The sequence below is a fragment of the Cyrtonyx montezumae genome, unplaced genomic scaffold (assembly GCF_038088225.1).
Source record: "Cyrtonyx montezumae isolate F1298 unplaced genomic scaffold, pur_monq_1.0 scaffold_10, whole genome shotgun sequence".
Taxonomy (NCBI): Eukaryota; Metazoa; Chordata; class Aves; order Galliformes; family Odontophoridae; genus Cyrtonyx; species Cyrtonyx montezumae.
Genome location: NW_027071826.1, coordinates 31,124,184 through 31,137,916, shown reverse-complemented (window position 1 = coordinate 31,137,916; position 13,733 = coordinate 31,124,184). Strand labels below are relative to the sequence as shown.

Here is a 13,733-nt window from a genome sequence, read left to right as displayed (position 1 = left end):
GCAGATGATTTGCACTGTAGAGCCCTGGTTCTCCTCTGTCGCAAGTGTTTTCAGCTGTCATTGAAGTAGAGCTGAAGAGGCCCAGGAGGACTTGTAGGATGAAGACAGATACCGAGGGTCTGCTTCCAGGCACAACTGTGACACACCCTCTGCCCCAGCTTCAGTAGGATGCTACTGATGCAAGGCAAAGCAGAACATGCTTGCCACTGCCAGAGAAGGACATTTGGCCTGGCAGCTGGGTGACTGGCAAGAAAAGCAACAAGGGATGAGGGGAGCTGAAGCATTGCTCTGTTCTGAGCAGTACAGACTATTTGGACAACTCAATGGATGGATTATACGAATCAGGACAGTACAGCCTCGTGTGTTTCCAACACACAAATCCTGAACAAGCAATCTAACCTGTGTCCAGACTTTATGCAGTCATAGTGGTTGGGTCATGCATGTCAATGTACAAATGCTGCCATAAGCTGCTCTGAGGCCTCTGCAAATCCAAAGCTGTGATGCTGTGAGTTGGACTCCTCCCATGAAAATAAAGAGGGAAGCAATATAATGCTTGGACCCCCATTCCATGAAGTCAGCAATAACATAGCAACATGAATATTGACCAGTACCAAAGCTAACCTTGTTTGATTATCCTTGAACAGGCTTAGTGTTAATTGCAAATTCCACGTGGGCAGCAGGCCTTTCAGACCAGAAGGATCTAAGGAAAAGGAAAAGGTCTGCAGAAGGATGTTAGTGTGACAGGCAGCAGCACTGGCTGGCTGGTTTACTGACATTGCCAGCATTTCCAGATGAAAAGATGCAATGACTTCCAGCAGCTCTGCACACCCCTGCAGTTCTGTGGGGCACTGCCTGCCCCAGCGGCTGGATGAAAGAGCTCCTGTTGGCATCCAAATGTCTGGGTTTGCTGGATGCAACTATGCAATAAAAAGAGAATAAAGGAAAAAAAAACAAAAAACCTAGCTGCCAGAGCTTTTTATTTCTAAGACTAGCATATAAAGACAAGGAAAAGAGTTTTTTTTATATGGTTGGGTTCATTCTTTGCTCCTACAATAGGAATCACAGGAGATAGGAACATTTCTAACTACACACTAAACCAAATCATTCCAACACACAAAAGATGAGTGCTGGGCATTTTTAAAAGAAAAGATGCAGCTGAGAAGCTTGCAGTCCAGAAAAACACATACATTGTATGTGAGGACCCATGAAGGATCGAGCTGCAGGATCTGCTCTTGTTCAAGAGAGCTTTCTTTACATTATGGTGGTGTAACGTACACTTTAGAGATTACCAGAAGTGTTTTCAGCCACATAAAATGCTTCAGTCAGCTCCAATCTACTTCTCAGGGATGAGTTGTTATTGCTATTATATGGTTATGTCAAAAGTGCGTGTTATTTTTTCTAACTTTCCATTTTGGCAACAAGGCACTGACTGTCTGCATCAGGACAGTCCAGCTGTATCAGCAGGTGACATGCCAGAGCGGCCGTGTTGCAACATTTACACCAAAGCCTCAAGGGACAAGTCCACTTTCTACAGTAGCACAACACTTTTACAAGTGATTGTTGGTGTGATTTCCTGTCAGCATGGCACAGTGCCATTTCTTACTACTGGTTCCTGGTCCAGAAACGAGTGGCACAAGGATTGCCAAGTCTGAAACTGGAAGTTGCTCAGAATTCCCCCATGAATGGGCAAGTGCTGCTGGAGCTTGAAAACGTACAAAGCAAAGCAAAGCACAGTGTGTCCCATCACACTCCGTTCAAACCTGGGATAACTGACTGAGGTTAAGTAGGCAACAACTTTGGAAAAACTGCTGGTGGTTGAAACAGCTCTTCTGGCCTCCAGGAGCACCAAGCTCTTCAATCCAAGCCTTTGCTGTTACTGAAATGTGCCCCTAGAGCAAAATAGCACAGGAGATACTGATACCAGAGAATCAGGTGAAGCAGGTAATCTAAGCTAGACAGGCTCTCCCCAGTGCAGGAGAGGAGCCACCAAAGACAGGATCAGTCATTGCAGGCAATCCTTTACCAGCAAGCATGTCCTAAGCTGCAGAGCTGAAGCATGAAGTAAAGCAGACTCTTGGGAACCAGCAGCATGATCGTGTCTTTCTGCACTGACAGATTTGTTTCTTTGCTCTCCAGCAAAGCAACAGGCAGATTGATGCTGCTTTTAGCTGATTCCTCAGTATTTGTATTGCTTGCATCACATAGATGAACACTGTGCCAGAGAAGAAGATGCATGACATCACTCAGCTGATTCTACTAGGGCCTACAGATTGCACGCCCTTCCAATAGCATTAGATTCCCAGGACATGGCACATCTTTGCTAAGCATGTCTTCTGAGCCCGAATAGCAATGCATTTGCAATTCATTTCTAACCATTTCGCAACAGGTGCAGAAACTAATTCTACATTTCCTTAATACAACCCTTTCCTATCCCTACTCTGAGGAGCTTTGCAGTGTGCAACTACTGAGGTGAAATCCACGCTCTCTCAAAAGCCCTGACACCTGTGACTTGCACAGGGCTGCACAGGAATCACAGAGAAGGTTCTCAAGAAGCATTTAGTATGTGGGGCACAGTGTGCACAGGTCATGCTGATATGCTTACTCCTTCGTGCGTGGGGATGGTAAGAAATCAGTTTGCAACTGAATGATGGATCAGTGGCAGAAATGAATGCATTACTGTAATCCATTAAATGCAAAGCGTCCCTCTAACCCTAACAGCCTTCAAAAGCAAAGGGAGGAACAGAACAGTGACTCCAACCCCTGTACAAGACAACTGTACAATTTACATACATATTTATATACAGTATATAAAATTCTCTTTCTTCGAGTCCCAGTGAACTCAATTTTAAGTCATCAGTAGCTGTTCCAATTTTAAAAAGTCATGATCCTGTTTCCCCCTGCTCTCCAAAGTATTAGATAATGGCATTGAAAAGAAATTAAAGACAAACCCAAACCAATTATTAGAAAGTGCAAACGTTCTGGGTGCCACTTCTGCTACGCTGGATGTTGCTGATGCTGCATGCTTGCTCATAAGAAGCAAGGTGTCCATCTGTCGCTGTATCTTTCCTTCCTTTGGGTCAGCTCCTGCCTTCCCTTCTTGTCTTCTGCTGCTACACCAAGCGGCCTACTGAAATGGGTGGGCAAAGAGAGAGAAACAAAACAGAAGCAGGAAAAGTGAGGAAAAAAAAAAGGCAGATTAAAACCAAAATGGCTTCCAAATGAAGTAAGATACAGTACACGGCTTCTGCTGCAACCGTGGCCCTGGAAGGCTGAGATCTCAAGTAAGCTGTGAGGCTGAAAACAACACAGGGCTAATGAGACAGCCTTGCTGAAAAAAGTGTTGACTGAGTCACACACAGCCCTAGGGACTGATGTATTTTTAAACATTAACCACCACTTCCCTCTCCCTTCCCCCTTTTGGAAATCATCAGGCAGTCTGGGCAGAACTGGTCTCTCCCTCTGCTCCTCTGCCTGTGATGGCTGATGCAGAATCCCGCTGCTGCACGGCTGCCCTGCCACCAGCAGCCCCACAGCCAGCTGCTTCCATCCCTTGTCAGGCAAGCAGGAGGCAGACATTCAAGATCTCTCCCCATCTCTGTGGCAGCAAAACATAGCAGTTTCCTTGCTTAGCTTTCTTCAGGACCTGCCTGCATCCTGCCCTCTGAAGTCCTAACAGGGTGATGAATCTGGGTCTCCTGGGGCCCTGCTGAGCAATGTCTGTTCCAGGGGATGGTGCAAGCGTGCTGCTGAGTGAGTTGGGTGCACGTGCATACTCCAGTGCTCCTCTCTTCAGAAAGTCCCTCAATCAAAGGTTCTTTAAGGATCAAAGCATTTATGGGATTAGAACAACCTTTCTCATTGAGGATTAATTACAGGGAAAACATGGCAAAGAGAAGGCAGAAGTATGGATCTGGCTTTCAAAAAGGAAAAAAATTACTAGGCAGGCCTCACTGGAACCAGTGTGATTCAATATGCCCAGCCAAGTGAGGGCAAATATTGTTAAATGCAAAATTACTCAGGGTTGTCATAACTGAATTGGATTACACAGCTTTGCAGTGCTCACTAAATAACACTGACCTCAATGTCTGCGTGACCTGTCCTACGCTAAAGACTATGAGTGACGAGGAAAGAACTTGAAGCCATAGCATGTGATTTTTGCAACACCTCTTCTCAGCTTTTAGTGGCAAACAAAACTCAAATACGTGCTCAGAACTGAGGATGCACCAGGAAACATCACTGTATCAATGCATAAGGCTTAGCTCATCCTGTATTCTGTTCCCTGTTCAGCCTCTCTCAAAGGAACCATGCAGCAGGATGAGAGAAGGCACCCAGAAAAGTGAGGAGGATAGCAAGGGGTGTGGGAGGATTTCTATAATTGAGCAAATATATGCCGTAGGACTTCCCAACATAGAACGGAGTCTAACCAGATATATCAGAGGGCTGTAAACTAAGCGAGAGGGGAAAGATAGACAGGGGAGAGCTGCTCCTTGTTTCTCACAATACAAACTGAGAAGTGCCCAATGAAGCCATGTGGCAGCAGGTCCGAAAGGAAAGCAAATAGAAGTTGTTCTTCACACCTGATGAAAGGGTGCAATTCACTGCCACGAAGTACAGAGGAGAGCGGACATTAACTGGAACACGGAAGAATATTCACGGGAACATGTCCTTGAAGTACTAAAACATAAATGAAACTAATCACCTAAACTGCTGCTTACCAGAAAGAGGAACAGTGAGGCTGGGAGACTGTTCTTGCTGCATCCTATCCTGATTACTTAGCTATGTGCTGTATGTAGACCTGTATGTTATAATCTTCACACCTCTTAGGAACAACCCTGGCTTCTAGTTATTTAAGCACTGCTATTTGTGAACAGGGAGCATAAATTTTGGGACACATGGGTACCACAGACAAAAGAAAAAGTAACAAATATTTTGACAAGATACTCACTGAAAGGGTTAAGGCCTTGTCTTTTTCCACTGGGGAAACTGCTGAGGCTACCTGTAAAATCCAAGAACCACGTTAAATGCAATAAATGCCATGGCATCACCAAGGAGCACCCTCATCATCTGCTGCCAGCAGGCAGGCTCCAAGGAGCTCCTCCTTTCTGGATGTGCACGCAGCAAGTCCTGCCTCTGCAAGACTCACATGCTAGAGTCAGACCTACAAGCTTGATAGCAGACACAAAACACCTGGTGTTCTAGTAGCCAAACATCATGAGATCCAGAGGTTTGATGTGGGCAAAAAGCAACAATTACAAAGTTGAAATAAACTCTGGAAGGAAGAAGAGGAAAGGATAGATGCAAGTAGTGACATGAAGTTTCCCAAAACAGTCTTTGCTATGAAATGAAAATCTGAACTCCTATCTGGCAGAAGGGCAGGAACAGACCGCACAGTAATGACTGTCACAAGATAAAGGCACACGCACCCCACACCAGATGGAGCTAACAGCCAGCACTTTTGCCTCTACAACAAACCAGTTCCCACCACCTGCTGGGTACTGACAACACAGGGACTATAGGAGCTGAGCACTCCCAACAGTATGTTTCAGTTCCTGCTGGCTGCTAACTAGGGATTTCAAGGCCTTGCTAGAAGGGGGACCTCCTGCTCACAGCCAAAAGAACGTTGCCACCCCCAGTTCTGGCCAGGCTGAAATCTTTGATGTGTGCGCACAGGTGATTTAAGGTGCAAAGTAAGGTGTGATTTAACTTGCACAGGCACTCAAGCCTAAAGAACATTTTGCTGTGTGGAAAGATGAGCAGAAATGTAACAGCAGGGTGGGAGAGCAAAGAAACCACAGGAAGACATGCTGCACCCTGACAAGGAAAAGAGAGGGAGAGAAAGGCTGCAGCTGCATTTGAAATTGATCACAAAGCAAAATGCTTTAGCTTTAAAAACTGTTAATAAGAGAAACTGTACAAACACAGTGACTGAGTGATTCCAAGGTCCCCAAATGCCAGCCTCATCTCAGCCATCTGCCCTGGCAAGATCAGAGGGACCGCTCTTAGCTTATTCCTGTGCCTGAACATAAAAAGCAGGGCTCTGTTGCCAAGAGGCAGATTCTTCCAGAACTAATTGGCTCTCACCGTGGGGCCTGGCAATAAAAACACGGGCCACTTATGAACTGCTGCATCCTTGGGCAGCTATTCCCCTAGAGGGTGCTGCTAGGCTGCACACAGCCCTGCTCTGTCATCGCCTTTTGCCCTCATCCTACCTGCAGCTAAGGGCCTCTCTGTCTAGAGTATGCACTCACCCCCTTGAGTACTGAAGCTAAGACTAGTGTTCATTGCTGTGACTGAGGCTGTTTGTCTACAGAAAGATTTTGGAAACAACAGATAAGTTGATCCAAATGGCCTGCAATGGCAGGGGTTCCCAAGGCTGGGTATGACGGACCTTTCCAGCATGCTGGTAGGGCTCTGTGCTTTCTGTGAATTCATCCCAGATGCATTAGTGCAGGGAAGCTAACAACTTAACTGACCACCTTTCACTCCAAAGGCAGAGAATACCATCTTCAGTCAGCCACTTTCAGTATAAAAACAGGCCAGCATGCATAGCTATACAGAAGACAAAACCCCATCAGAATATCACTGTAATGAGCATAAAGTTGAAATGAAAGAGGGAAAGGTGTATGGCAGATGGAGACAGCAGATAAATAGAGTATATCTGTGAAGCACTTGGGTATTGCAGGGTGGTGACATCCCATCATTCACCAAGTTTCATAATGCAAAGTATTTGCTCAGCCTCACAGGTATGCTAGTTTAGGTAATAATTTGAGCTACACTATATTAGGCCAGATGTCTTTCAAAGGAAAAAGCATCAGGGAAACCCCAGCAGTTTTTTTATAAGTAGAAGTAATTCCTCTGACTCACTGAACAAACCTCTCACTTTCGCTGGGGAAGAAACATGCTCTCAGGAATCCTATCTCACATCAACACAATACTGATGTTCAGATTGCTACTAATCCTCAGGATTAAAGGTGACAAACTATAGCATCTCTACTGAACCCCAAAGGGGAATATCTGAGTAAGGTAAACTAAACCAAGCACTGAACCAGTGGAGCTCGTTTACATCCTAATCTACATCTAATTTCAATTAAATATACTCTGAATTTCAGTGTTATTAGATCAGTCACTACCTAAATGCATTCAGCAAATGGTATCTTACAGTTTCCTCATAGCCTGTCAGATTGTCATCAGCTTCCTACTGTCATCAGTTCAGAGGCCTTTCTGAGATGACCTCTCTCTGCTACCTGCTCCCACACAACTGCTTGCCTAAGTAATGGAGTATCTTCACTCCCTCTCCCACACACAAAGAAAACCAGTTATTTCTGCAGGTATTGATTAGGAGAGTCTCAAACACCACTGAATAAATTCAGCCGTTTAGATTGTCCATTATTTTTTCTTCTTTCTTTAGTAGCAGTACCCACATATTAGGTGACCACAGGGATTAAGAACCTGCTGAGGAGGGGAGGACAGACATAACTCTGCATCTCAAACAGTTTTGATCCTAGCCTGGAAAGAGCTCAAATTCACGCTTGTCATTATGAACGTTGCAGATGAATCCTCCCACATAAGGCTTCCTTTTACCCATGAGACATGTAACATTACTGATTTATCTATGCACTGTCCCCCCACCAATCAACACTATTTCCATGTTTGGATGGAACCGATTCCAAAAAAACAAAAACAAAACAAAAAATAAAATAAATAAAACCAAAACAAAACACTAATAAAAATGCAGAAACCTTAACACTTGTTTATCTTACCATGCCAGGCCCTACGAAATCTGTATGTAAGTTTTATTTTCAAAATAGTACAAGTGTTCAATTTGCTTAGCAGGAGGCACACTCACCTGGAAAGGTGACCAACCTCATTCTAGTCCTTACGCTGCTGGATCCCAACCTCAATTTGGAACATTTGAGGCAAGTTCACTAGGAATGAAGTACATCAATGGGAAAGGATGACTTTCCTTGCCTCCCTCAAGCCCTTCCTCACCCAAATCCAGATCAGAAAAACCTTTCTAACAAAGATTTTGTTGAAACAATCATTTCCATGAAAAGTTTTGGATTCATTTGAGCTTACAACAGAAACTTACCAACTGGCATTTGGCTTGGACCCACAGTGACCTCAGCCCAAGCAAATGTGCAGAGGCCATGGTATAGAGTAATAAACACAGAGAAGGAATACATGGACTAGCTGGCTGATTGCAAGAACCCATGTTCTGGGATAAGGATGTTTCAAAAAAGGCCATGACTGGCTGTTTCTTAATTTAGAGGTCTTGTGAACAGAAGGCAGAGCAAACATGTTATCCACTGCCTCACAAATTCATTATTCCTTTAATAAGATCTATTACAAACTTGCATACTGTGTACTCCACAGTACCCTTGCTTGTTTTTTCCTATATATGTTGGTGGTCTGCTCCCTGCACTGGCTCCCTCTACTGCTTGTTAGCCCTCATTATTCTCTAGCCACTCCTCATCCTCTCATAAGTAACCCGTTTACCTTTGGTCCTCAAGACCTGCTGAGCCTCTAAGAAGGTACGTGGAGCAATGTGACAAAACAAGGTTGGAGCCCGTTTTTGCATACAATCTTGTCCTCATGTAATGAGATAACCAGGAAAGGTCAGGCTGTGTTCTCAGCAGTTTGGGAATCAGGCACTCAACAATAGTATGCCTTCCTTGCTGCTTGCTTTCCCCTCCACTTGAGCTCAAAGACTCTCATTTTCTTCTTTCTCTCCTTTTTTTCTCCCCCTGCCATAAAAATTCTCAACAGTCAGTGGGCCAAGGCAGCAGATTCCAGAGAGTCTTATTCCAGGCCAAACAGCAATAAAACTCATTTGGCATATTCATCTTGTGGGAAGGTAATAAAATTAAGGAACAGGGCTGCTATTTTGGTATGTAACTTCTCAGTAAATTACCAATGACTAAGAAAAAAACTTCCACTGAGCTAGAAAAGCTTAAAACTTCTCACAGCTGACAAGTAATGCAACGTTTTTATTGTGATAATCAAGAATGTTTGCAAAGCACCTGGAAAAAGCAACTTCTCAACACTCAAATGTACCCATTCCCTTCTCAATCACGCTAAACATGAGGAAAGCACTAAGGAAAAGCTAGGACTGGAAGAGGAAAGCTAGCCATCCTTCTCAACCAGCATGATGGTTACAACAAGAGCTGACCACACAGCCAAAACACCTGCACAGGAAATTAGTCCCCTGAAATCTCCTTCCTTACCTTCTCCTGCCAAGCAAATCTACCCATAGTCAAGAATGAGTGATAATTATTGAATATGGGTTGAACAGTTATAACTCATTTCCAAAAATATCAGTTTGGTCCATGTTTCAATAGAAGATGAGGTGAAAATGGAAGAGAAAGAAAAGGAAGGAGGGTGGGCTGATTGCTCAGCCACTAAACAGGAAGAAAAGTTATTCCTATGCCCTAATTCTCTCCCAAATCCTAAAACATAATTTAACTCTGAAAAAGTGCAACAGGACAGTCCTGCACTTTCTTTCTGAGTTGTTCTCTCTGCGTCATCCCCTCTCCTGAGTGCCGGATTTAGCAATGAAAATAAATATTATTTCTGTTAGTCAACAGGGCCTCTGGAGAAGGACTGGGTCTGTGCTGCCTCATACATCATCCAACCTACATGGTTGAGGCAACAGAATATTGTTAGCAGCGTATTACTCAGAGAGGTCCTGAACTGAACTGCAGTTTCTAAGGACTTCCACAGTACAAGCAGGGTTCTGGGCAAGGCTCATCTTTTTGCCCAGTATCCATTTAGTTCCTTGCACAAAGGTCTGCGATAAGGACATTATGACAGAGCCATAATTAATAATGAATTGTAGTTGCATGGCAGGATATTAATCACTCATTTTCTCATGCATGTGGCATTTTTCAATCATCTGTGATAAAACTGATTCCTGAGTTTAATGTAACCCTACATCATTTATTCTCACAGAATGGGGAAGGAAAGCCACTTACCTCCTTCCTTGCTGACTCCCAAGCACCCCTTCAGCTCCTGAAGTGAGATAGACTTGTCCTTGTTGAGGTCACAGTAGTCAGTGAAACGTCGGGCACATTTCTTGGGCTTGGCTTTCTTCTTCACATAACGCTTGAAAGGCTTCAGCTCTCGCTTATTGATGTCATTGCTGCTGTTGTTGTCCAGCTGGCTGAAGTACCAATGTACCACTCGCTCCTCCAGCGTGTGGCTGGGGTCTGGCTCAGAGAACCTGCAGGGGGGAAAGCAGAGGCCCCCATCAAGTGTGTGCTCTCACCAGCGTTGTCAAGCCACATACTATGTCATATGTAAAGCAGGATAAGTACACAAATCTTACTATTTCCTCTTTTTAGTTGAGAACGTTTGAGAGAGAGAGAGGAACTTTTTCTAAAACTGTCCTTTAGGCATTAACAAGTGGTGACAAGGGATTCCAAGAGACTGATATCCTCAGTAGCTCTGTATCTCTTCACACCAGTTGCTGAAACTCTGCTTAATCCCAGAGGATTCCCCTTTGGAGGGCAAAAGGCAATCTCCATGGTCCTTTTGACCCTTGAGCTACCAAAGTGAGAGCCACGAATGCCAGCTGCCATTGTAGTTTCTGTGATAGCAACATCTAGGCATCAGAAAGGGAACAAATTTGTTTAATGCAAGTCACATTCATTATTTGAAAATGTTCTTGGCAAGACGCAACATTCTTGCTGTATCTATTTATATGATCTGAACTCCTGTGCTGTATTTGCAGCATATTTAATGCTTTTCACATGGTTGATTTATACACAAGAATTCCACAGCAGACAAGCACCACAAATTCATTAAAAACAATACTATGGAACTGGCAATTTCAGTGTGCTCCATTTCTTACTCATTCTGATATTACAACTTTGACGTTATTTGGCTCACACATTCTTTCTGTGGACAACAACAAAAAATATCAGAGAGGAGGACCAGGAGGAACAGCCTCCACTGAAGATACATGAGTAGAGAACACTAACTTTCAATCTCAAGCCATTAAAGAAGAGGCACTAGGTCATACTATTTACATGGTATGGGGTGCTCTCCATCAGTAGGAAAGGACTTATTCCTCAGTGATACAAAGAATCAAGGAAGAAATCTTTTCTAAAGATGACTTTTTTTTTTTTCTTTTTAAAGTTCACTAAGGTAGCCTGTTTTTTCTCCATAGGATGAAAGTACCATTTAAAAAGTTGAAATGATGCTGAGACTTGAGCATTTTTCCTCCTGAGCATAAAGTGTTTCAGGGCATGGAAATTAGTGGACACTACACTGGCACTAGTTGCTCTGACTTATTCCAGGAGACACGTCCAGCTGCTGCCTAATTCCTTCCCCAGTGATGAGAGAGGGACAGTTGTGAGCTGCAAGCAGCCAGGTTCTGGTGTGAGTTCTGGGCATTGGAGCTAGGGAAATAGGAATCCAGGTTCAGTTTCATTAAGGTGTACTTTATAAAATGCATTTTAAGACTGTCATAAACCTTAATTAAGAAACTGGTAAGATATGTAACTTAAATGGTCACTGAAAAATTCTTTTTTGTGAACTAGAAGGGTGAAAATCCTTTTGACCTTCTCATATGAACCCTTCTGCCTCCAAAATGCAGCTACAACCCCTGAAAAAGAAAATCACAACCAACAGTCAAGATACATCACTAATGTGAAAGGTAGTCACTATTTGGGGACATGTGGATCCCCCTAAAATTTAATTCACGGGAAGAAGTAGATAACCTACACAACATACTTCACAAGGTTTTAATTGAAAATGTTGGCTTGATCATTTAATACTTCACTGAGAAGCAGCCTGGCATTCAGTCACAGCATCTGGTTCAAAACACAGTGGGATAAACACTGTGTGGGAGGAAGAAGAGGTTGGGAATAAGTCCGTCTTAGTTTTGGGAGCCAAAATACAAGGCAAGCCCCTGGAGCTACCTATGGACAAGTAGAAATTGCAAAAATCTCCCCAGGAAGCTAAGGGAGTGCCTGGATTTTTTAGAGCCTTGAAACTCAACATGAAGAACAGGATGACAGGAGAGAATAAAAACACATCCTGTGGCTTGTTTTTATGACATTTATAAACACAGTCATTGGCCTCTCTCCCTTTTGGAAGTGAGCTGGCTATCGTTTGAAGACTTGCATGTTTCCAACAGCCACAGGGAAGAACTAGACGTTTTGTATTGTAAGAGAGGAGCTTCTGCCTTTGCTGAGATAGAAGAATACAGCCCCAGTTTTTGCATGTGAGATTCCCCTGGTCCATACCTTGGCCTGCCCTTGCCTCTGACCTTTGTTTTCCAAAGACCTAGATCTTAAGATACAGAAATGGAGAAAAAGGAAAGAGCATCTCTAGCACTGACAGTAGACAGGAACACTAGCTTCTCTCTACCTGTTGAAAAGACACTCAAGAGGAGGATTTAAAAGTGCCTTTTTTTTTTTCTTTTTCCTCCAGAAACACATCAAGGGGGAGCTCTCACAGTTACTAGAAGAGGCAACATAGTTTTCTCCAGCACTTCCATAATGAAAACCAAGGCAATCCACAGCGTAATGCAAATACATTGACTCATGAGGTGATGATGTATCAGTCTTAGCCATTACAAACAAGCTGAGCGTTCATAATGAAAACAGCAGCGTGCTAATGGAACTAAAGGGAATTAGTTTAACTTCTGTGACTGTAGGAGGAAGGAAGATAGAGCCATTACTAAGTTTTTACCACTTCCTGCTGGCTGGCCTCAAAGTTCCTGAGCTGGTTGTTTGCCCTTTCTAATGATCATCCAGAATCCCAGACCAGGGAGGACTTTGGGGAGCCACGTCATCTTGCTGCAGCCATACCTTCCCTGTGCATTGTGCAATTACTTGATAGACTGAGAATACTGAGGTTACAACATCCATCTAAATATCTTGACTTTAAAGATAGTCCATGCAGGACGCTTACTTTCCATACAAGAAACATGAGTTGAAGCAACTTCACAGCATTGCTAAGCCACCTAGTTTTGATGATGTGCCATGACAACAACCACACACGCTGGGTCAGCTGAAATGTATCTCAGGACTCGGATTGTTTTGCCAGTGCAGAGTTTAAAGGAGTATTATTGGGGAATTTTATTCTATTGCCTATTGTTGTTGCAAGAGAAACAAATCATTCCTCAGATGCAAACTTAATTTGCTAGGCTGCTTCTCCACTGCCCATTTTCAGCTTACAATAAAACATATCTTATTCCAACACCAGTCACGCAAAAATCCACTGAACTTGTCTCTCATTACAGACTGGTAACAGCTTCTCAGGCTTCTCATGCAGAGTACATAAAAGCCAACAAGTTTAGCTCCATTATACAGCATAAGCCCACCAAGAGCCCACCAAGGAAGAGAAGAGATGTCTTTCATTAGCAGTCGAGGACAGATAATCTGCTCTTTCAGCTTTCTTACTAATTCACTATTTTCAAATGAATAGTTTTGTCTAAGTAATCTTCTGCTCCTCCTCATGGTGCTGTCAGCTCCCTCATGGGAAGGTCTTTACTTATCTCTTCACTGGCTAATGTCTGAAGACACCTGGGTTAATGTACTACTACTTTCAACAAGGCTATTTTTCCAGCTGAGACACACTTCCACAAGAACATCATCATATCATCTGGTCTAACTGGGGTACAACAGAAAGCAAAGAAGCTATGAATAAACATGGACACGTGCTTTTTGCAGCTGCACTAAATTCTGGAGCAGAGGAAGGGTATGCCAAAACACCACCTAGACAGC

At 43.5% G+C, this 13,733-nt stretch overlaps 1 protein-coding gene across 4 annotated transcripts in view; it reads right to left on the bottom strand.

Moving 5' to 3' along the window:
- Nucleotides 1-1,775: 1,775 nt before the first annotated feature.
- SMOC1 (SPARC related modular calcium binding 1) overlaps nt 1,776-13,733 on the bottom strand; it is a 119,494-nt gene continuing 107,536 nt past the window's right edge. For 2 of the 4 annotated variants that reach the window (XM_065754609.1, XM_065754627.1), the window contains exons 11-13: nt 9,972-10,219; nt 4,946-4,996; nt 1,776-3,127 (exon numbers count right to left, since the gene is read on the bottom strand). In XM_065754609.1, coding sequence (XP_065610681.1) covers nt 3,111-3,127; nt 4,946-4,996; nt 9,972-10,219 — 316 coding nt within the window. In that variant the 3' untranslated portion in view covers nt 1,776-3,110. The remainder of the gene's footprint in view (nt 3,128-4,945; nt 4,997-9,971; nt 10,220-13,733) is intronic. The other 2 variants (XM_065754618.1, XM_065754635.1) reach the window with 2 other exon arrangements.